General features: G+C 38.7%; 4 protein-coding genes across 5 annotated transcripts; 2 read left to right on the top strand and 2 right to left on the bottom strand.

Moving 5' to 3' along the window:
• Positions 1 to 568: 568 nt before the first annotated feature.
• On the top strand, positions 569 to 5624 carry LOC111777869 (enoyl-[acyl-carrier-protein] reductase [NADH], chloroplastic-like). The gene is made up of 13 exons (XM_023657597.1): positions 569 to 788; positions 1648 to 1958; positions 3085 to 3194; positions 3320 to 3375; positions 3448 to 3532; positions 3620 to 3667; positions 3941 to 4015; positions 4098 to 4209; positions 4342 to 4393; positions 4563 to 4614; positions 4718 to 4775; positions 4993 to 5091; positions 5188 to 5624. Exons 2-13 carry the CDS (start codon positions 1685 to 1687, stop codon positions 5340 to 5342), a joined length of 1176 nt encoding a protein of 391 aa, XP_023513365.1. The 5' UTR covers positions 569 to 788; positions 1648 to 1684; the 3' UTR covers positions 5343 to 5624.
• Positions 5625 to 5921: 297 nt separating this feature from the next.
• LOC111777475 lies at positions 5922 to 8486 on the bottom strand. Its single transcript, XM_023657099.1, has one exon. The coding sequence runs from the start codon at positions 8459 to 8461 to the stop codon at positions 6068 to 6070; it is 2394 nt and encodes a 797-aa protein (XP_023512867.1). The 5' UTR covers positions 8462 to 8486; the 3' UTR covers positions 5922 to 6067.
• Positions 8487 to 8517: 31 nt separating this feature from the next.
• Positions 8518 to 14302, bottom strand: LOC111777474. 2 transcript variants are annotated; one of them, XM_023657097.1, is made up of 7 exons: positions 13533 to 14302; positions 13241 to 13440; positions 12709 to 13156; positions 12254 to 12613; positions 12007 to 12182; positions 8925 to 11912; positions 8518 to 8656 (listed from the first exon to the last, which is right to left on the bottom strand). In XM_023657097.1, exons 1-7 carry the CDS (start codon positions 13732 to 13734, stop codon positions 8540 to 8542), a joined length of 4491 nt encoding a protein of 1496 aa, XP_023512865.1. In that variant the 5' UTR covers positions 13735 to 14302; the 3' UTR covers positions 8518 to 8539. The 2 variants fall into 2 exon arrangements, with proteins under 2 accessions (XP_023512865.1, XP_023512866.1); XM_023657098.1 differs by lacking the exon at positions 8518 to 8656 and adding an exon at positions 8750 to 8834.
• Positions 14303 to 16247: 1945 nt separating this feature from the next.
• On the top strand, positions 16248 to 19710 carry LOC111777904 (linoleate 13S-lipoxygenase 2-1, chloroplastic-like). The gene is made up of 9 exons (XM_023657638.1): positions 16248 to 16399; positions 16497 to 16771; positions 16879 to 17137; positions 17241 to 17558; positions 17670 to 17755; positions 17870 to 17980; positions 18067 to 18368; positions 18448 to 18714; positions 18801 to 19710. The coding sequence occupies exons 1-9, from the start codon at positions 16252 to 16254 to the stop codon at positions 19555 to 19557; spliced, it is 2523 nt and encodes an 840-aa protein (XP_023513406.1). The 5' UTR covers positions 16248 to 16251; the 3' UTR covers positions 19558 to 19710.
• The last annotated feature ends 2550 nt before the right edge of the window (positions 19711 to 22260 follow it).

The following is a 22260-nucleotide window of genomic DNA, read 5'->3' as shown; positions in this document are numbered from 1 at the left end:
ACATATACTTAATTCAAAGGAATTCATTCATTAAGTAACTTGCTTATTTATATCTTACATCCACCTTATATTATTCACTATCTATTAGGGTTTAGGGTTCTAGTTGAGTTTGTAGTTCCTTATTATCTCTAGCACCAATGAAACTCTCTTTGGATCATCTATTCTCATATACCTAACAAGATAAACAAATGGATACTGGACAGGAGGGGATTTGGGCAATCCATCTCTTGTCCAAAGCCCATTTGGGTCCAGTTTTATTTGCTTTTGGGTTTAGTCCCATCTGAACTAATCTCGATTATGCCTCACAAGTCCAAACAGCCCACAACACTACTAACTCAATATATATTTTACTAAATTATCTAATTCAATAAATCTGATATGCAATACTAATTAACTAAATAGTTTTGAGTAATAATCCATTACTTTACTATTTTAAAAGAACTAACTAAAGATTCCATCTCTAGGCCAACATTCATTAAATAGTTAACTAGAGTGGGAGAATTTTTGATGGGGGTATTTGGGTAAAATACATTTTAATATGGATCCTTCGAAAAAGAGGGAAAAAATTGAGAGCATAGTGTACGCGCGATCTACTTCGCGGCTGTCGACATTGTCGAAGCCCCAACCCTTTCCATCTTTGTTATCATCGAAACCCGTATAAGCTTCTACCTCACCATTCTCGTTTCCAACCCACTTTTTCCCATTTCATTTCTATTCTATTTCTGGATTTCCGGAAACTCTGCTTTTTAACTTCTCAAATTCACATTGCCGTTCTCTGTCACAAAAATGTAAGCAATTCCTTTCTCTTCTTGTAGTGTTGTGGCCAATTTTTCATTAGCATTTCACTGCTCCAACGAATAGAAGCTTGTTTCAACCTTTACTCGATTTAGTTTCATTTTAGTTTTTCGCGCAATCTAACTGGTAGATCTATGGGGTTTTGTTTTCTTATTCGAATTTTGTTAGTCTCTGGAATTTCTGTTTCCGAATGCGAGTTTTGTAATGTAGTTACATGTTGGTGTTCTTTATTGGAAACTATGACCCAGTCTCTTGTCCGTTTTAGATTACTATGACTAGTTGTTTTGCGCCATTTGTTAACTGATCGATATAATTTTGTTATTCCTCAGAAGATAATTTTATCTATCATGGCGATGGAAATATATTTTTTCCTGGAGGATCTTGTGCCAAATAATTGGTTAAGGATTACAAAAACCAATGGCATAATAAATTTGTGTCATCCTGTTTGGAAATGAGTGTTTAATGTTGAGATAAACAGGTTTCGTCCTTTTCTAATAAATCAGGGCCGTTAATACATAACTGGAACTGAACTAGCTGGCAATTCTTATAGCGATTTTGGTGCTTCGGATCTTGAATATTGGTCATATTAGTGGATTCCAACCCCCAAGTTTTAAACAGCTAAGCAGAGAATGAATAACCAGAATCTCGAGTTCTTATTTTATTTTTATTTTTATTTATTTTTTTTTTTTTTGCCCCTGTATTTTATTTGAAGTTGTCTATTGTGACCTTAAAAAGTAGCCAAGTTAGATAACTATTTTTTCCCTCCTCCATTGAACTTCACATTAATGAAACGGTATTTTATTTAACATTTGAAGCCTAGTTCCTTACTGTTCCCGTGGTTAAATTGGGCAGATCTCGATTCTCTTCTGCGAGATACTATTTCCTGAAGATGGCGGCAGCAGCTTCTAACCTTCAGATAGCAACACTAAGATACTGCCAATTGCAGTCTAGGAAAGGCTTGAAGCCATGTGGAACAACTGTTAGCAGCAGTTCTAAAGCATCATCATGGGCTAAGCTTTCGAGTTCTAGCAACATATCATCATCGCCATTTTTCTACCGGAAGTTTGTCTCGTCTTCTGGTAAAAATGAGAAAACTGTAACCAAAGCAATGGCTGAAGCTAGTGATAGTAAGCCTGTCTCTGGGCTGTCAATTGATCTACGAGGTTAGAGTTCTCTCGATTTATTTTTCANTTTTTTTTTTTTTTTTTTTTTTTTTTTCTCGGTTTGCTTGCCTTTAATAAATTGTGGTAATCCATAGTGTCTTTGTTGAGGATTATTGGGAGTGAGTCCCACATTGGTTAATTTAGTGGAAGATCATGAGTTTATAAGTAAGGAATACTATCTCCATTGGTACGAGGCCTTTTGGGGAAGCCCAAAGCAAAGCCACGAAAGCTTATGCTCAAAGAGACAACATCATACCATTGTGGAGAGTGGTGATTCCTAACATGGTATCAGAGTCATGCCCTTAACTTAGCCATGACAATAGAATCCTCAAATATTGAACAAAAATTGTGAGCCTCAAAAGTGTAGTAAAAAAGTGACTAAAGTGTCGAACAAAGGGTGTACTTTGTTCGAGGGCTCTAGAGAAAGGAGTCGAGCCTCGATTAAGGGGAGGCTGTTCGAGAGCTCCATAAGCCTCAGGGGAGGCTTATAGTGTACTTTGTTCGAGGAGAGGATTGTTGAGGATTATTGGGAGTGAGTCCCACATGGGTTAATTTGGTTAATTTAGTGGAAGATCATGGGTTTATAAGTAAGGAATACTATCTCCATTGGTATGAGGCCTTTTGGAGAAGCCGAAAGCAAAGCGATGAGAGCTTAGGCTCAAAGTGGACAATATCATACCATTGTGGAGAGTCGTGATTCCTAACAGTCTTCTCGTGGATTCTTCCGCCACCCCGCTAAACTCTAAAATAACCGTACTTTGAATTGTACTCCCTTTTTGTGGAGGGTTGGTTTTTTTGTTTTATGCTCCTGTGCACTTCCGTTCCTCTGCCATTTCTCTCGAGGAAAGCTTGGTTTCNAAAAAAAAAAAAAAAAAAAAAAAAAAAAAAAACTATATTTTATGAATAGTTTTAACAACTATTATTCCCGTTATGATATAAGACCTGTCACATTTGATGTACAAGGGGAATTTGGGTTTTTTATTACTTCATGACTTCTCATGTCGTGCATCTGGGGTTGTATTTTTTATTTTTTATTTTTTTCTCTCTCTTAACGAGGCATCAAATGAAATACTTGAAAATTAACTAACATGAAAGTTTTCAACGAACCTAATTTTCTTATCTGTAGGCAAGAGAGCATTTATCGCTGGTGTAGCTGATGATAATGGATATGGGTGGGCAATTGCAAAATCTCTTGCTGCGGCTGGTGCTGAAATTCTCGTCGGCACATGGGTGCCTGTAAGTGAAATAGCTAACTCAGATGGTTGATGAATTGCTTTTTTGCACTTCTACCCAAGGAAAACATAAATCTTTTTGGCTCTCTGGTATGCCAATGTTTAGTATTTGAAAATTTTCTTGTTTAGGCCTTGAACATTTTTGAATCCAGCTTCAGACGTGGAAAGTTCGATGAATCACGAGTGTAAGATATCATTCTTATTTTTATCCTTGAATAAAGTTTTATTTCCCTCATAACGATTGTTTGATATTCCAGACTGCCTGATGGTTCTCTTATGGAGATCACAAAAGTATACCCTCTCGATGCAGTTTTCGACAGCCCTGAAGATGTTCCTGAAGATGTAATTTAGTAATCTCTAATTGACTAGATAAATCTTTTATGCTCTGATTTTCTGTGTTAAACGTGTTTATTTCTCCCATCCATGCAGATAAAAACAAATAAACGGTATGCCGGATCCTCAAATTGGACTGTAAAGGTACACACACTAGTTCCCTTCCAATCCAATGCTTCTATATAGAAAAGCTATATTGAACAATATCGTAGATTGTCCATGTGAATGAATTTGAAGTTTACCAAAAGCCAAGTAGAAAGTGTCTTTTGTTTTATATGCACGAGCATGTCTCTAGAATCAACTGTGCCAAAATTTGATCAAGTCTTGGAGTCATTTTTCATTGAATCTATCTGATGAATTTCCATAATTGCATTTTTCCAATTTTAATGCTCTGGCTACTTTTAAACCATCTTGCAGGAAGTTGCTGAGTCTGTGAAGCAAGACTTTGGCAGCATTGATATTCTTGTGCATTCCCTTGCTAATGGACCGGAGGTATTTACTACTAGGTTTAGATCAATAATTGCTTTGCATATCTTGCTTGTTTTCCTTGAAACAAAGATGCTCTTTATAATAGGTAACAAAACCACTGTTGGAGACATCTCGGAATGGTTATCTAGCAGCTTTATCCGCATCAAGCTACTCTTATATATCTCTACTGAAGCATTTTGTTCCAATTATTAATCCAGGCAGGTTCAAATATTTCCATCAAAGGCTTTCGATTTTACCTTGTACATGAGTGCCATATCTTTTATTTTTCTAGTTACTTGTTACGCGAGGCAAGGAAAATATTTAAAAGAAAACTTTGGTTTTTGTTGTAGGTGGTTCTTCATTATCCCTCACGTACATAGCATCTGAAAGGATCATTCCAGGGTATGTATGTAACATGTTTGCTTGGCAACCCTATATTCAAAGAAAATATGCTTTGCCTTCTCTTCTTAATTAAGCTACAGTTTTCTCTTATAAATAAATAATGTTTGTTTGGTGGTTTGTATCATCAAAATTTCACTTATATAACATTGTGATGGAATTCTTAATTCAGGTATGGAGGTGGCATGAGTTCTGCCAAAGCTGCGTTGGAGAGTGATACACGAGTAAGATTTTCTCCCTCTATTCTCTCTTTCTGTTGGGCTGGAACCATTCTTTCTTACCAGGCTGAGAGTGTTGTATGTCGGAATGTGATTACTATTCTTCTAGGTACTTGCTTTTGAAGCTGGAAGAAAGCACAAAATCAGAGTGAACACGATATCTGCTGGTATTTTCTGCCCTTCTGTCTTCCCCCCCTTCTTTTTTATTTTTATGAAAAAGCAGCATATCTGCTGACGGCAAATGATTTTCTCTCGAGTCATATTGGTTAGTGTGTTTTGTGTTCCTTCCGGAAATCATAATATGACTGAAGTTGCTATATGCAAATTTCCCCATGGAATCTCTTGAAGTCATTACTCTAATATTCGTTTCCTGCTTGTGTTCAGGCCCACTAAGAAGTCGAGCTGCAAAAGCAATTGGGTTTATTGACATGATGATTGACTACTCATCAGTCAATGCACCTTTGCAGAAAGAATTATCTGCTGGTAAAAATTCCATCAATTTTTTTCTACATGCTCCTTTTTTCACCTTACCATTATGATTCATGCTGAAATGGTATCTTTTTTAATACGATAAAACAGAGGAGGTGGGGAACGCCGCTGCCTTCTTGGCATCACCTCTGGCTTCTGCCATTACCGGAGCTGTTATTTATGTTGATAATGGTTTGAATGCGATGGGCGTGGGAGTCGATAGCCCAATGTTTAAGGATCTAGATATTCCAACGGACAAGCATTAGATTTGCTTGCAGATTGGTTTGCTGATGTTGGTCTTGCCAACCCTCAGAAAGTTAGCCTAGAGAGTTGTTCCCCTAGCTAGTTCAGTACTCATTTTTCCTATTGGATGGAATTGTTGCTAATTTTGAATTTTTGTTACTAATTATGCTCATTGTATTCACCACGGAAGTTCAAAATCTTCTACATCTGGGTGCAGGCATTGCTGTAGTACGTTACGTATGAGAGTAATACTTCCTCGACATTGCGATGATTGATTAGAAACACTTCATTCAGACTGATTTGGCTACGAAACGAAATGGGTATCTATAAAATTTAATCAAAGAACATGAAACATCTGAAATTAAGGCAAAAACCCTTTAGCATGTTGAGAAGGTTGGTCCCAAAGAATGTACGATTCTATGGGATAGCATTTCTTCAGAATCATATTATTTATTTGATCTTTCTGCGTTTTTATTCGATAATATGGGCATATGTGGTAAGACGCTCAACAATATTTTTTTTACACCCGACTTCATTTTTGTTCGTGGCATTGTTTCATAAACATCTCTATGATTGCGATATGAAAAGCAGTGGTGACCTCACTTTTTCTTGGTTCCCTTTATTTTATATATGAGTAAGAAGAGTACAAAGAGTGAAGACCAGCAACCTGTCTACTTGTATCTATATTCATACAACAATTTATTGTTATTATTCAATCACCCAGAAAAGGTGATATCACAACTCTAATCTAACTTGCCCTTATGATTTCTTCCTTCATGGCCAAAGAGAGAGGTGCAAGAGTTGCTTCACTCTCCACCCTGACTCCCGGCATGGCTATTGCTCTGCTACCCACAAAGCCACCTTCTCCAATTTCAATATTTCCGAACTTGACTTCCCCTCCTCCTTCATATATGTGTCCAAATAGTAATGCTTCTCTTCCCACACTACCACCTCTGTGGATCTTCACCATTTCAGGATTCAACAAGGCTCCCATGCTGTCCACATAACTCCCTTGCTCCAAATCCACATCTGAACCCATCAACTTCATTATCACCACAAATATGAAACTCCCACTTGTCATTTCCATGAAATAATCTCCCACCACTGTTTTAATGCCCTGCCATATTGTGTCCATGAAAATCCGTACGCTCCAAATTCCTATTGATTCCCCTTCTTTCTTCCTCTGCACAAGAACCCATTTCGCTACGACACAACAAAGTGCAGCTATAATCCCAGAAGACACCCACATCAATGGAAGTAACCAATGCAATGGAAGTTTCTTGTCTTCCTTCAGATGCACAACACAAGCCAGTGGAAAAAAGGTGGCCAAACCTATGATGTAATAAGGCAGAGCTGTTTGTAATAGTGGTTGACAGAATGTAAGCCAAAAGTTCTGATACCAAGTCCTGTCCAGCGCCGCCTTTTCCTTGCCCCTTTCCTTCAAAGCTGCAGCCACTGGACAGCCAGAGAGATCTACTTTTGTGTCTGATTGTTGAAGGAAGATTTTCCAGGCCTCTGGGAGAGGACTTCCATTTCGCAGATGCTGGCAAATCTCATATATCAGTGAACGGCCATGATCGATTGAAGCACTCTGGGAGACTGATGTAGCTGAAATGACGTCAACCTCGTCACATCGGAGAAAGGGGTTGAATTCCAGTGCTTCAGATTCTTCTTTTGATAGACTTTGGTGGATTTCAATTTCTCCAATGTCTATCAATGGAAACTCAGTCTCGTCCCAGGGTTTGGTGCAGTCAAGTGCGATGTCTTGATCAGCCTCATCTTGTGGAACTGGACGCATTTGAAGCTGAAAAACGTAACGAACACCTCCAGGAGAGTTCACACGACTAAGGAAATCTTCGGCCAAAAACAGCAACGGCCGTTTGTCATCATCGGCTCTTGGAATTGCACCTGTCTCTGGTGGGAGAATTCCAATCGGCTCAACCTTACCAGAATCCTCATTGATTGTTCTATCGTAAGGTCTCAATTTTAATTTCACATACATTTCTTGTCCATCTTTGAATCGGAACAGCCGGCATATGTTTGAGTAATAATGTAGCTCTGAATATGAGTCGGCTAAACGAAGAGAATTCCATACTGCATTACGGATATGAGGTACTTTCTTGACATGCTCTTCTCTTGCAGCAAGTCCACACACAAGCCATGTTGCAAAGTCTGCAATTGTCCTTGCGTAGAATGCATTGCCTGTTTTCAATGTCAAGTCAAGGAGTGGGGTGGAGTCTGATCCATCTGAAAGTATTCTCAATGCTGCTCCGCGGGCGTCGACCCTGGCGTCATCATCGGCACTCAAGCTGTTGCTATGTCTGATGAACACAGGGTAACTCTTCCCAGCAGAGAATATCTTGTGATCAGGTAAACCTTTTATGTTGTCATAAATTTTTAAATGTCCCTTCCCACTAACACCAATTCGATGGAAGTACCTTGTTTTGACTTTCAAAGTTGTAGCAGCTAAATTTGCAGACAGATTGCCAACTATCTTCTTGTATTTCGTGTCCATCTTTTCTATTCTTTCATCCAACATGTGCATAGTATTCTTGATCATGACTGGAGTTCGAGAACCAACATAAACTCCTCCCTTTATGAGCGTTGAGTTCATTGGGGCAACCGAGAGTGCACCAAGAATAACGTCTTCTTGGATCACTGAGCCAGGAAGGACTATACTTTGGCTGCCTATAACAGAATTATCTTGTATTTCAATCTTCCCTCGAGAGAGGCCACCAGTGGAATAGAATCCAGAAATAATCCTGCTGAAGTCACCGAGATGAACACCAGTACGGATATAAATAAGTTCCGGATCCAATACTGGATTGATGGCTCTGATTGAACAATGCTTGCCAATTACTGCTCCTAGAAGGCGCAGGTATATGCAGAAGGCTTCTGTTCCAGACAATAGGTTAGCAAATCTAAGGTGGCTGGCAGTGATAATTCGATGGCAAAGCCAAATCTTTAGGGGGTTTTGCTCCATTTTAGACTTGTTGGTGAGAAGACTTTTCATAACAAATGTGAGGATGCAAAATATAATGCCGTGAAATAAGTACATGGAGGAAAACAAGACGGCAAAGCTAGTTGCATTTGATGGGACTTCAGCAAATATGGTAGCATAAGCAATTACAGTGAATGGCATCCAGTGGAAGGCTCCAACTAAGCAAATAAATGCAAGATGTTGAAGTGAAGGAGAGCTTTGAGATAGCCAAATGTAGAATTAGTAGACAATAGCTGCAGAAAGTGAGCCCAGAAAGCCAAGTAAGTAGATACCCAAGAAGTGATAAATGGCCACAAGTTCCTGTCTTTCGCCTGCAGTTCTCTGTGGCTTGCTACGCTGATATATATATATTTCAAAGAGGAGCTTATATCAGTATTTTAGCGTAGATAAGAAGTTGGTTATTGCAGAATGTAAGTAGCTATTTGATTGTGCAAAGCCTGAAAGTAGGATAAGAACTACGTATTGAAGTAGGCTTGAAATCCAATATAGAATGGAATTATGTCGAACTGCTTAACTATATGACAACAGAACAAAAAGAGATAAGTAAAAGGTACGTGATGGAAATTGATATTTGATGCAAGAACAACTATAGGATGTGCTGTACCTTTTCAAGATTTCCGATAACTGAAGTGGTTACGATGCCTTCAATCTTTTGAAGAGCTGGAACTTCAACTTCTTCTCCTAAAATGGCACCTTTGTGGATTGAAGCATAAGGTCCCACTGAAGAATTTTGGCCAATTCTAATTGGAAGAAAACTCAAGACTCCATTTTTTACCTCATGGCTTTGAATCAAAGCCCCTTCTGCAATAACAACTCCATCACCAATAGATACCAGAGAGGGGTCAGTGATACCTATGGTATCGAGAATAACCGAGGACCCTATCCTTGCTCCAAACATTTCATACCAGTATTTTAGGAACACGGTTCCTCTTAAATGCACAGCTAGAACTTTAGAAGAAACCTCTTGTGCTTTGTAGAACGCCCACCACTTGACAAAATCCATAGACCAGATGGAGACTTCAGGGGTGAGAGCATAATTTGGTCTTAGAAACGAATTTCCAAGGAATGAGATGCACATGCAAGAAGAAACTATGCAAAGAATCCATGCTAGAGGAGCTAGAGTCAAGGGTAATAGATAATTCATCAAAGGAATGTGATCTGTGAAGGTGTGGAGAATAGGCATGGAACTAATGAAAGCTGAAATTGATAAATAAGCAGGAAAGGCCAGCATCATAGCAACAAGTATGAGAGCAAGAAGTTGGAAAAACCAGATACCGAATCGGCGAGTCCAGGAAATCTTTTCCATCTCAATCAATGCACAAGTTGTTTCAAATGTTGGATTGGCTGTATTTTTTGTTGATTGTGCATGATTCTTGGTCAAAATATTCTCGGAGATACTTGCCAAGTCTGCAATGCAAGTTGCCGTGAAAATATCTACAGCCCCAACTGGCACTCCTAGGAAATTAGAAAGCTTCTGGGCTGCCCTAACCACCAGAATTGAATCAATTCCATATGACAATAAGCTTTCTGTGGCACAAATTTTGTTAATGGGAATATTTGTCAGTTCAGATACCAGCCCTTTCAAAAACTCTTCAATATCCTTATTACTTATTCTGGGACCTGGCTGTACTGAAGGCTGAACAAAAGCTCTTGACAGGTTTGTTAGCTGAGGACGAGGCGTATTTCCCTCCTTACATGTCCCCGTACTGAAGGATCGAAAAAAATTCCTCCTGAGCCTTATTGCTTCTGGTACTACATTAAGAGTTCCATCAACAAACTGTTTTAGGCATTCAAATCTCTTTATTTTTCCTGATGTTGTTTTACTGATGGTCCGAGGCTTAATCAACTTAACTGAAGCAACGCTAACCCCATGTTCTTCTGCCACACGGTTCTGAATTTGGTCAATGATATCCTTAGCAACAGGCTTACCATCCTTAACTTCAGCAATCACAACCAGACCAACTTGGTCAGAACAATCAGGAACTGGAATACCCTTTTCCATCAGGATTTCTTCTGGAACACCAATGACTGCACAACAACCTGGGCGTAGGAGATCAGATGAGCTCTCAACTGTCTTTTCAACATCTGCTGGATAGATGTTTCTTCCTGCTGCAATGATCAGATCCTTTATTCTTCCAGTTATGAATAACTTCCCATCAATTACTCTTCCCAAGTCGCCAGTTCTAGTATATCTCCGTCCATGATGGTTTTGGAGCTCATTTCTGAAAGTATCTTGGCTCAGTTCTTCCCTTCCCCAATATCCAATTCCCGCACTCGGACTACTGATCCAGATCTCTCCTTCCTTTCCATCTTCTTCAAGCTCCGTCCCAGTCCCTGGATTGACTATTCGTATGTCAATATCTGCATTACCTTGATCTACATATCCACAACAAACTCTCCCTTGCCAGTCTATGAAGATGGGAATTCCTTCTCCAAAAGCACAACTCACAAATACACAGTTTTCTGCCAATCCATAACCTGGAGCCATCACCTCTTCAGTTAGGCCAAAAGGGCTAGTGAGCTCAAGAAATTTTTTCAAAGTAGTTTTCCGAATAGGTTCAGCAGCAATCATGAGAAAAACCATGGAAGAAAGGTCATATGTCTGAGCCTTGCCCTTGTTAGCCTCCAATCTTCGAGCCACCAACTCAAAGGCAAAGTTGGGACCTGCACTATGAGTAGCTTTATATGTGCTCATAACATGAAGCCACAAAAGGGGTTTTTTTATAAATGTCATTGGAGAAAAAAGGATTGCAGTTCCACCACTCACAAGAGCAGTGAAAAGTCCACCAATCAGCCCCATGTCATGGTATTGAGGTAGCCAGCTAACAAGTACTGTCCTTGAAGTACTCTTGTATCTTCTGCGCATCAACTTCACGTTATGAATGAGGCCACCATGCGTAATCATGACTCCTTTTGCATCACCTGTTGACCCAGACGTAAATTGCAGAAAGCTAACATCATCTGAGTGAGGTTCAGCTTGGTTAGTCATCGCATCTGGAGCCAAATTGGCAAAGTTCTTTATCCAACTATCAGTGTGCATCCATGGAAGTTTAGGCCACACAGCTGAAGACTTTCCATTTTCTCTCATCAAGCCAATCATATTCTTCACCTTGCCAACTCTAACCGCTGAATGATAACTAAGGGTCGACAGAATTGCGACTGCACCGCATGATTTTGCAATGTATTCGATTTTCAAAAGTGCTTGGCCACCTCTTTGCAAGGGATCAGGTGGAAGAACTGGAACTGGTAAAATCTTAGCTCTTAAGCATCCAAAGAATGCGTCAATGAAGTCGAGGCCAGGAACATATATGAGAAGAACCCGATCCCCTGGTTTTATTGGAGGCTTCGGGTTTGATAGCAGCTTTTGAGCAATGCAAGAAGCATTGAGATGAAGCTCTCTGTAGGTCCGCTGGCCTAACACTGACCCTTCTTCATTAAGCCAAGTATAAAGTATTCTATCTCGAGTGACATGATGTGAACCCCAGTGCCTTAAATACCCATCCAGTGAGTTCAAATCGGGAAACTCCACTCCTGGTAATTCGCCTAACCCCTTAACATCCCTTTCTCGTTTTGATTGTAAGAAAAACATGGGCTGCAGATGCGACATGTTTCAGTTTAGTACAGATAAAAAAAAAATAGACATTTCTTCTTTTGTGTATTCAGCTGACATTCATTATTGGGATCACCTTAGCATAAGAAAACATGGGAGAAGAGTTGTTTGCGAAGTGCTTGCATACGAGTGTCATGGCATATGAAGAATTTCTCTCTGTAAGTTCAAAAGCCATAAGCCCTCCTACGTAATAAGTATTCAATGAACCTTGTAGCTCCAATTCCAATCTCTTGTAGAATCCATCCTCCATATCTGCGCGAAGGCTTCAACAGATCAGCATCTCATCTTGGGAAGTGGAAAATTATTTAGATAACTTTACTTACCTTTGCTACAAACATGGGGGAAATATTTAAATCTTCTTTGCAGTATCACCTTCTTAACTTCTGCCCCCATTTTCTTAACTGTGTTGATTGCCAGCTCAGCCACTTTTGGACCTGTAATGTCGGCTGAGTTACCATAAGACCAGAACAGGAAAATATCAGTGTCTGCGTAGAATCTCTGCATGGCAACCGGGTATCCAATTGTTTCCGGATTGTCCATATGTTCCCCAAAGTAATAAAAACCAAGCGGTAAATGATTTAGGCCTTCTATCTTCAGAACTGTGGTGTAATAGTCAATTGTGTATACTTTACTGAACAGCTCCTTTTCGAGGTGGCTCATATCCATTGTCTCAGCTCCTTCTTCTGCAAATAATATCAATATAGACCTATTTATAAAAGGAAAGACAGAATAGAAAGGAGACATGGTCAAAGAGAGCTGAAAGTAATCCATTCGAAACCTGACGATTTTGTGGTGGAGGGCCTGTACGTTCTACCATTTCTAAAAGGAAATGAACCAGAGATGATAATCTTATCAAACTCCAAACTTGTGAGATTTGTGTCACTGTCCATGACATGAAGAGTTACAGTTTTAAAACTCCGTCTGACAGACACAACTTCAGTGTTGCAGTGAACTTTGATTGGAATTGACTCGCTGATCCTCTTCCACAGGCCTCCATACCCACCTTTGAAGCGTCGTATTTTACCTGCCATTGAAGTGCGGGTGAACTCATGCACATAGGCATAAGGCATGTCTTGCAGAAACCCATATCCAGAAGCAGTGTAACCATAAGCCACAGACTTTGGGACAGACGTCAGTCCATGAGCCTCAAGATACGCAGGAGTTAAGTCAGATGCAAATGCACTCACAGCATGGACACCAATGTGTCCTGAATCCTTTGCTTTGTCCTGTACAGAAGAATTCCAATTTCCAACACTAAATAAGTATACTAGTATTCAAAGATTCCAGTCATAGCAGCAGAGGAAACTAACCTGGAGTTCTAAGGTGAGTGAGATAATGGACGTATAATCGTCTGCAACGCCTATGTCTTGATATTCCCCTGAAGTATGAATGAGGGCTAGCTTATGGGAGTCCATCTCTTCCAATTCAGAGCCAGTTTCTTGGGCGAGGTGAAAGATTGTTGGAGCACTATTTGCAGCAAGAACTTGACCTCCCAAATCATATATTTTACCTGTAACAAGGGTGAATGCTAGTTGTTTGTGAACTTGAATCTCATATATTAACAACCATGTCATGATGCATCGAGTATTAAGTAACTTGTACCTTCAATTTCCACAGACTCACACATGCCCCCAACATCCTGATGCTTCTCCAAGACAGTTACATCACTGTAACCAAGCTTGGCCAGTGCATAAGCAGCTGACAAGCCACTTGGACCACCTCCTATGATCCCAATCCTAGTGTTCAAAGGAAGGGAAGGGTGAAGCTTAGAGAACTGATCTTCTAGTGATTTGCATGTATCCATCGTCACAGACTATATTCACTTCAGCCACCAAACACCAACTTCTCAAATCAAGCGAGTCTTACATCTCTGTTGAATTACCAACACAACTTGGGCAACATCATGGTATTCATATACACAATGTTCAGCCACCCACAAGCATGGATATGAAATGGTTAGTTGAAAGCTGATGAGGACTGTCGTATTCCGCGAAAAGGGTGATTTAAATAAGTGCCAAATGGGCAAAATAGTTTCATCGATGGTGACGAGTTAAGAATAGAATAATTCCGAATCGCAAGTTTGTGAGCTACTTTGGACACTCCGAGAATTAAACTCCAAATATTCTGTTTGTGAGTTAAAAATGTTGGTAAAGAACAAATGGAATGAGGGATCGGCAGCGACAAGCACAAGGCGATCATTTGCCCATTTGACGCTGACCCTTTCTCTTTCTTCTGCTTTGTAGTAAATATGTATAAGAGGTATGAGTCTGACGTGCAAGCAATCGGCAAAGGCACAAGTGGAGGAATTTTGTTGAACTACAGTAGTTAGAAGAAACTAGAGAGCGAGAGAATGAGGTGAAGATTAGAATGAGGTGAAGATTAGAATGAGGTGAAGATTAGAATAATGAGGTGAAGATTAGAATGAGGTGAAGATTATGTTGGGCTGAAGGAGAGAGAATATGGTGGTTAAGAAGACTGCAAGTTTGGGCTTTCGAAGATGGGCCGAATGAGAAGAAGGCAAAGGAAGAAAAACAAACTTGATAATAAAAAAGTAAAGAATTTATGATTTAAGTTGAAGATTGGTGTGGGAATTAATTGGTTGATTCATTGATTGATTTAGTTTGGGTCTACACAATTTAATTCAACCGCTTGTTTTATAAATTTATCAATCACCAACCACATTTCAATTTTCATATTTATTTCAGCATCCTTGTTTAGGTTAAGGATATTTAGTAATAAATTATAGTTTACAAGACTCCAGTTTTTGTTTTATTCTAACTCAACTTTCTAATTCATAAAACCATTATTTTTCCTTTTTCTCTCCATAATTCATTTAATACTTAATCTCTCTATTTTTCTAATAATAAAAAATAAATATTTTAAATCTGTATCTTTTAGTTATTAAACAACTAATAAGGATTAGAAGACAATTATATTGTGGCGTTCCATTAAATATATATATATATATATATATATATCTTTTTTCTGGTCAAACAAAGGCTCCCATAGTGTTAATAGCTTTATTGATTTTAAAGAAAAAAACAATAATAATAATAATAAAAAAAAGGATTAAAAGTCCAAGTTGTTGATCGTCATATATCTAATTATTACGACTAGAGGATGGATCAATTACTTCAGAATTGGATGAAGTTTATAATAAATATAATTTTGAGGAAGTCAATTCAAAGAATAGAAGAGATGAGGAGGCGAAGCGGTCAGAGGAGGGAGGCGGAGCGGTCAGCGGAGGGAGGCGGAGCGGTCAGCGGAGGGAGGCGCGCGATGGCTTTGTATTTGAGAACTTCCAAATGTTCACGTAAGAGAATACCCATTTAAACGTTAAAAACAATTGAAGGCCTATTTTTTAATATTATAGTTTTAAAGATTCAAATATTCACGTAAGAGAATACCCATTTAAAAATCAAAAACAATTTAAGGAGAAGGGGAGGACATTTGTTGGAAAGAAGGGAGGCTCACTTTTCATTCATAAAAAGCTTTATTTCAGGAGGGAGGCTCTTATCCAAATACCATAATAATAATAATAATAATATTAATAATATTAATAAATATTAATAATAATAATAATAGTGGTGAGCGAGACAAACGGAGAGGAGGCGGATGCAAACTTTCAACTATTGCACATGTGAGACCAAAGGTACGAGGGACAAACTTTCTCCACCCTTTATTCCTTTTTATTATTATTATTTATTTATTTTTAATTTTCCAATACCTTTGTCTTTATTTTTAATATTCCAATACCTCCCTCTCAAAATTCGATAACTATTTTAGTTTATTAACGGAGTTGTGAATAATGGTCTTACTTACTTTCTAATTATTTTTATTTCCTTTAAAATATACATCTTTTTATTGCATAATCTTAATAGCTGCTTTTGTTGGATTCTAAAGCAGCCAGCAATGAATAGATTATTTACTTTTTTTTAAAATATTCAAGGAAATGATATTATAAATGAATACTTTATACAAGTTGAGAAAGCAGTATAGTTTGGAGAATAACTTTGTGGTTTTTTATATGTTGAATGACTATACTAAACATTAAAAAGAACAAGTTGGAAGATTTAATTATGTAGGCAAGTGGCGTTGTTTCAAAAATTGAATCCATTCATTTATTTATGTATCACAAAACTCTATATCTATTCATATTTTCAACATAATTAAATAAACCACCCCACCACCAACCACGTGTGCTGTCCACGTCGGACTTAATTAGAAGATACCCATGAAATATATGAAATTAATATTAAGAAAACAGGAGATGATATTGGGTTTGAGTTTGAGTGTATAAATAGAGTCGGAATTGTTGATAATGAAACACCCTCACACAGCATACATTCCACCACCAGAGATGGGTGTTGATATCATCGCAGTTGTTACCGTCAAACCCAAATTGAATGAAAAGTTTCCTTCCGACGACACCCTCTCTCTCAAGTTTGCTAGCTCCGATTTGGATGCAGGTGAGTCATTCCTTTTTTATTTTTATTTTTATTTTTTATTTTTTATTTTAATAACTAAACAAAATCTATCTTTTATTATTATCATTCACACCCACAGATGGACAGCAAAAGGCATTGATCGGAGGTGTGGCGACAATACAGAATGAATCCGCGGAGGAGTACACGTACGTGGCCAAAATTCAAGTTCCCAAAGGATTTGGGGAAATTGGAGCAGTGATTATTGAACTGAAAGAGAACTCCACGGAGAGGTTTATCAACACTGTTTCTATTGCCAACTCATCATCTCAGAACTCAGTTACGTTCAGCTGCACCTCATGGGTTCAGCCCAAAAGTTTAATTCCTGACCAGCGCAGGATCTTCTTTTCCACCAAGGTTGGTTCATCCATCATAAGGATATTATGATTCAATTAAATAATTATTAATTATTAATTATTAATTATTATTATATTTTTGTGGTGGGGGGATGGGGGTTTCAACAGTCCTATTTGCCGGGAAACACACCCGCAGGGCTGGTGAAGCTGAGAGCAGAGGACCTTGCCAATCTGAGAGGCCAAAAACCAGATGGAACAGAAGATGAGAATGAGCGTAAGGCGTTCGAAAGGATTTATGATTACGATGTGTACAACGACCTCGGAGATCCTGACGTAGACATGAAATGGAAAAGGCCTGTTCTTGGTGGTTCGGCCCAGTACCCTTACCCTCGGCGTTGCAGAACTGGTCGTCCTGCGGCTGTATCAGGTACCCTTCTAAGCTAAAATTGAATGCATTTCGTGTTTATTTTAAAATGCATCAGGTAAGAAACTAAGAAAATGGGAATAATTTAATGGTGGGACAATGGTAGATCCGTCGTCAGAGCAGAGGGGTGAAGAAAGCTTCTATGTTCCACGAGACGAAGCGTTCTCAGAGGTGAAGCAGAAAATGTTTCCGGCGAACCCGGGGAAGAAAGACAAGCTGGGATCAAAGCCTTTCTCGGATTTCACTCAGATTGACCTAATGTTCCGAGATGGCATTGAAATCCCCCCCGCCCCTCACGAAATTCTTCGCTTTAATATATCCTCCACTCTTTCCACCATGCATGCCCCACCCTTTGTTGACCCTTCTACCGTTCAGCCCCAGCCTGCCCGATTGGTTAAATTCCCACCACCCGAGGCCCTCAAGAGTGAGTCCACGCCGACGTATTTTTTTTTTTTTTTTTTTTTTTTTTTTTTGGGTATTAATGGAGCTTACCAAACAAATGCATTTTCCTCACAATTACTTCAATTTTTCCCAGGAGACAAGTTCAATTGGCTGAGTGACATCGAATTTGCAAGACAGACACTCGCTGGTCTCAACCCCTACAGCATTCAGCTGGTCAAGGTCACTCACAACTTCACCATCAATCCATTAATCTCTCTCTCTCTCTCTCTCTCTCTCTCTCTCTCTGTTTCTATAATATGCAAAACTCGCTTAATCTTGTCGCAATAAATTCAGAGTTTGCCTTTGATGAGTGAGCTGAACCCCAAGGATTATGGACCTCAAGAATCAGGATTCACCACCGAATTGGTTCAAAAATTAATCGGATGTTCCATCACTGTTGAAGAGGTAAAATTGATTAAACCCAAGGTGCTATAAGTTACTAGATTAGAGAAGAAAGAAATAAAAAAAGAGAATTTTGTGAGTTTATGCAGGCATTGGCACACAAGAAATTGTTCGTACTGGATTACCATGACACTTTAATGCAATATGTAACCAAAGTAAGAAGCATTAAGCGGACGACACTGTATGGATCAAGGACATTGTTCTTCCTAAACTCAGATGACACTTTGAGGGCGTTGGGTATTGAGCTAACTCGGCCGCCGATGGATGGGAAGCCCCAATGGAAACAAGTTTTTTCCCCAAGCACTCATGCCACGGATGCCTGGCTATGGAGGCTCGCTAAGGCCCACGTTCTTGCTCACGATTCTTGCGTTCACCAACTCGTTATTCATTGGTACGGGGCTAACAAAATTCACGTGTCTCTTGGGACAGCTAAATTAATCAATTTTGACAAGTTGATGAAATATGCGCAGGCTTAGAACCCACTGTTGCATGGAGCCGTATGCAATTGCGATGAACAGACAATTAAGTACGATGCACCCAATCTATAGACTATTGCATCCTCATTTTCGATTCAATATGCGCATCAACTCAAATGCGCGTGAAATTCTCATCAACGCCGGAGGAATCATTGAGACCACGTTTTCTGCTGCGGCTTACTCCATGGAGTTTAGTTCTTTGGTGTACAAGAAGGAGTGGCGATTTGACACCCAAGCACTCCCCGAGGACCTAATTCGCAGGTAATTACTAAAGCTAATTAACACAAGTTTTGATTTGAGATTGAATTTGAATTTTGTGATTGATATGAAAATGGATCTGAAATTAGGGGAATGGCGGAGAGAGATGAAAATGCACCTCATGGTCTTAAGTTGGCGATCAAAGACTACCCCTTTGCGAACGATGGTCTGATGTTATGGGATGCTCTGTTGGAATGGATGACAGAGTACGTGCACCACTATTACCCGGATGAGAAAGCGATAAAGAACGACAAGGAGCTGAAAGCATGGTGGAAAGAAATCATGGAAAAGGGGCATCCAGACAAGAAGAAGGAAGCAGGATGGCCGGCACTAAAGACCCCCAAAGACCTTATTCAGATCGTGTCCACCATAGCGTGGGTAGGGTGTGGACACCACTCCGCGGTGAACTTCATTCAATACGCACACGCAGGGTATTTCCCGAGCCGGCCCAGTATTGCGAGGACCAACATGCCCACAGAGGACTTGGACCAAATTCCAGAGGAGTTCATAAACAATCCTGAAAGTGTGTTGCTTGAGGCCTTCCCTTCGGTGGCACAGGCTTCCACAGTGGCACAGACTATGTTGATACTCTCGGCTCACTCTCCGGACGAGGAGTACATTGGGAGCAAGATAGAGGCAGCCTGGGAGGAGAACCCCATCATAGCCAAAGCCTTTCAAAAGTTGAAAGGGAGGTTGGATAATCTAGACAAAAGTATCGACGAGAAAAACGAGGATAGTAATTTTAAGAATAGGCGTGGAGCTGGGGTAGTCCCGTATGAGGTTCTGAAGCCAACTTCAAGCTTTGGGGTGACTGGAAAGGGAGTTCCATACAGCGTTTCCACTTGAACTTCCTCCACTCTCCCATCTTCATCAATCGTCTTCCTCCGCCTTTGCGCTTTTCATTTGGAGCAATTATTAGATGTAATTTTTATCATTTTCCCTCTCTTTTTTAAATCATTTATTATCCAATTTCTCTAACAACTATTTTAAATCGCTCTTTCAAACCTCTCAATTATTTGTGACCGTTTCATCATAATACCTGTAACCGTTTGATGATTGTTGTTGTTGTTTTGTTTATTTATTTATTTATTTATTTATTTATTTATTTGTTGAAATTTGATAAAAATTTATTTAGACTAAATTAATAAAAGTAATAATTATATGAAATTGGGCGGGTTAGGAGTGAGTGAGTGAGTGAGTGAGTTTTGTGGTTGATATCGAAATTTAAAATTAGGGGGAAGGCGGAAAGAGATGAAGATGTACCTGATGGTCTTAAAAGTTGGGTACTCTTTTGCGAAGGATGGTCTCATCTTATGGGACCGCCGTGTTGGAATGGATGACCAATTACGAGTGCCACTGTTACGCAGACGAGAGAGCGATGAAGAATGATAAAGAAGTGAAAGATAAAGAAGTGAAAGAAAGGCGGGAAGAAATCTTAGAAAAGAAGGACGGTGAGCCCTAGAAACCCCCCCAAATACCTTATTCAGATCGACTCAACCACTCGGCTGAGAACTTCCTTCAATACGCACATGCAGCCTATTTCCCAAGCCGACCCAGTATTGGAAGGTCCAGCATGGCGAGGGAGGACTATACGATGCTTCAAGCCTTCCCTTCAAGATCTCAGGGTTCTATATTATGGGGATGAGGAGCATATAATAATATTAAATAGGGCCTCCAAAGCGTTTAAAGAGAAAGTGGAGCATTTACACAAAAAAAGTATATGGAGGAGAAAGATGAGGATAGTAAGTTTTGAAGAATGGGTGCGGTGGTGGGGTCATGGCGTACGAGGTTTCTTTAAACCAACTTCAAACTATGGGATTACAGGACAGGGAGTTCCGTACAGCGTTTCCACGTAAACTTGGGATTCTTGAGCTCACCAATTGATGCCCAACCATGTTGGGATTGCCAAACCCCAAGTCCTTGCCCATCACTGGTACGTTTTCTTTTCTTTTTTTTTTTTAAAAAAAACAAAATTTGTGACAACGTTAATTACCCTATTCTTTTTCATTTTAAAAATACGTATCACAACACTAACCTTTTTGAAATATTTATGAAAAAGCAAAAAGAGTAATATTATAAGGTTTAGGGTTTTGTCCTTGTTGTTTTAGCATCCCTAACTCACCTCTGTGTTTCACGTGACAACCCATACCCATTCTTGTAATCTGTGTCTCACGTGAGTATCCTTTAGGTCATTTCCCCCCACACATGTTACTTCAAATTTAAGGATACACAGGATATTATCATTCACAACCTCCTAAAATTCAGCACACAATGCAAAGCAGGAGGTTGGAGTTATGTATATATCCATCATCAGAACAAGGAAACCAAAAGTAAATTGAATGGAGGTGGTGGGATTGGTATGAAATATCCACAATGGTGTGGTTGCTTTGCACCCCGTCCCCACTCCTCCAATAGATATTTCCTTCCAAAATTGACAATTACTTTGAACGCGTTTTTTTCGTGCCTTTCACTTCTTTTCTCTTCTCATTCTAACATTGAACAACGTATCAAATACAAAAATACAAACCACAAATCACATCAACTCCATTCATTCGTCTCCCTAAATTAAATTAACTAATTTCAACTCTCTCTCTCTCTCTCTCTTACTCCCTTCATAAATTAAATATCCATGAATTGTTTTATACAATAAAAAACAGCATTAAGCTTTGTATAATATGTTACTTACCAGGTTCATCTCCTTTGTTTCATTGTCTTTTTAAAAATCATTTTTATATATATATATATATATATATATGTTGATGAGTATATTTCAGAATTTTAGGATATAATTGAAATTCATCGTAAAAACAGAGGGTATGAATGTAATTTAACCTACTTGGTGATTGAATTTCGATTATACAGGTAGTGCAAAAAAATATCTTGTAAATAGGGACAAAGACGTCCGATTCTATCCGAAATACCCATTCCGGAGAAAAGAAGATATTGCGAAACTCCGGAACAATTATTTTAAGCGTATTCCTTTGATTGGCCGGAATTCAGATATTTATACAAATGTCTTAATACATTTTTGGAAGTTTATAATGCTCCTCTCTACACTTTTTGTTCTTTTTTTATTTGGTAAACTTTTTTTTNTATTTGGTAAATTTTTTTTTTTTTTTTTTTTTTCAGAAAATTTATAGAAGATCACGCTTAAGCATGAAGTTCGCATGATTGAAGCACCTAAAAAAGAAGGTACACCTTAAAGATTTAGTAGTGACTTTCAATTTTTTAAAAATATTTCTTAACTATTCTATTTTAATGATTTTTCATTTATTTAAATGTCATAAATAGATATTTGATTTTTTTTTGTTTTAATAATATAAATGAGAAGTTTATCACATGGTAATTATACAGACTAATAATGTTGATTTGTTAAAGCATGCGTAAGACTTAAATTATTATTGTTATTATTATTATTATTATAATAATTATAGTAGTTGTTTGGTAACTATTTTATGAACCCATTAGCTATAATAAATATATTTCTATAATAAGACGTGTTTCTTTTTTAGAAAAGAAAAAAAAGATGAAAAAAATAAATAAACTTAA

This window comes from Cucurbita pepo, chromosome LG16 (genome assembly GCF_002806865.2).
Source record: "Cucurbita pepo subsp. pepo cultivar mu-cu-16 chromosome LG16, ASM280686v2, whole genome shotgun sequence".
Taxonomy (NCBI): domain Eukaryota; kingdom Viridiplantae; phylum Streptophyta; class Magnoliopsida; order Cucurbitales; family Cucurbitaceae; genus Cucurbita; species Cucurbita pepo.
This window is presented reverse-complemented; position numbering and strand designations above follow the sequence as displayed.

Coding starts and splice junctions, on each gene's coding strand:
- LOC111777869 (XM_023657597.1), top strand. CDS start 1,685: ATGGCGGCAGCAGCTTCTAACCTTCAGATAGCAACACTAAGATACTGC. Junction 4,210..4,341: donor TGTTCCAATTATTAATCCAG/GCAGGTTCAAAT, acceptor TTTTTGTTGTAG/GTGGTTCTTCATTATCCCTC. Junction 5,092..5,187: donor GCAGAAAGAATTATCTGCTG/GTAAAAATTCCA, acceptor ACGATAAAACAG/AGGAGGTGGGGAACGCCGCT.
- LOC111777474 (XM_023657097.1), bottom strand. CDS start 13,734: ATGGATACATGCAAATCACTAGAAGATCAGTTCTCTAAGCTTCACCCT. Junction 11,913..12,006: donor CCATGTTTTCTTATGCTAAG/GTGATCCCAATA, acceptor TCGCATCTGCAG/CCCATGTTTTTCTTACAATC. Junction 8,657..8,924: donor TTATCGGAAATCTTGAAAAG/GTACAGCACATC, acceptor TATATATATCAG/CGTAGCAAGCCACAGAGAAC.
- LOC111777904 (XM_023657638.1), top strand. CDS start 16,252: ATGAAACACCCTCACACAGCATACATTCCACCACCAGAGATGGGTGTT. Junction 16,772..16,878: donor GGATCTTCTTTTCCACCAAG/GTTGGTTCATCC, acceptor GGGTTTCAACAG/TCCTATTTGCCGGGAAACAC. Junction 17,138..17,240: donor TCGTCCTGCGGCTGTATCAG/GTACCCTTCTAA, acceptor GGACAATGGTAG/ATCCGTCGTCAGAGCAGAGG.
- LOC111777475 (XM_023657099.1), bottom strand. CDS start 8,461: ATGCCATTCACTGTAATTGCTTATGCTACCATATTTGCTGAAGTCCCA.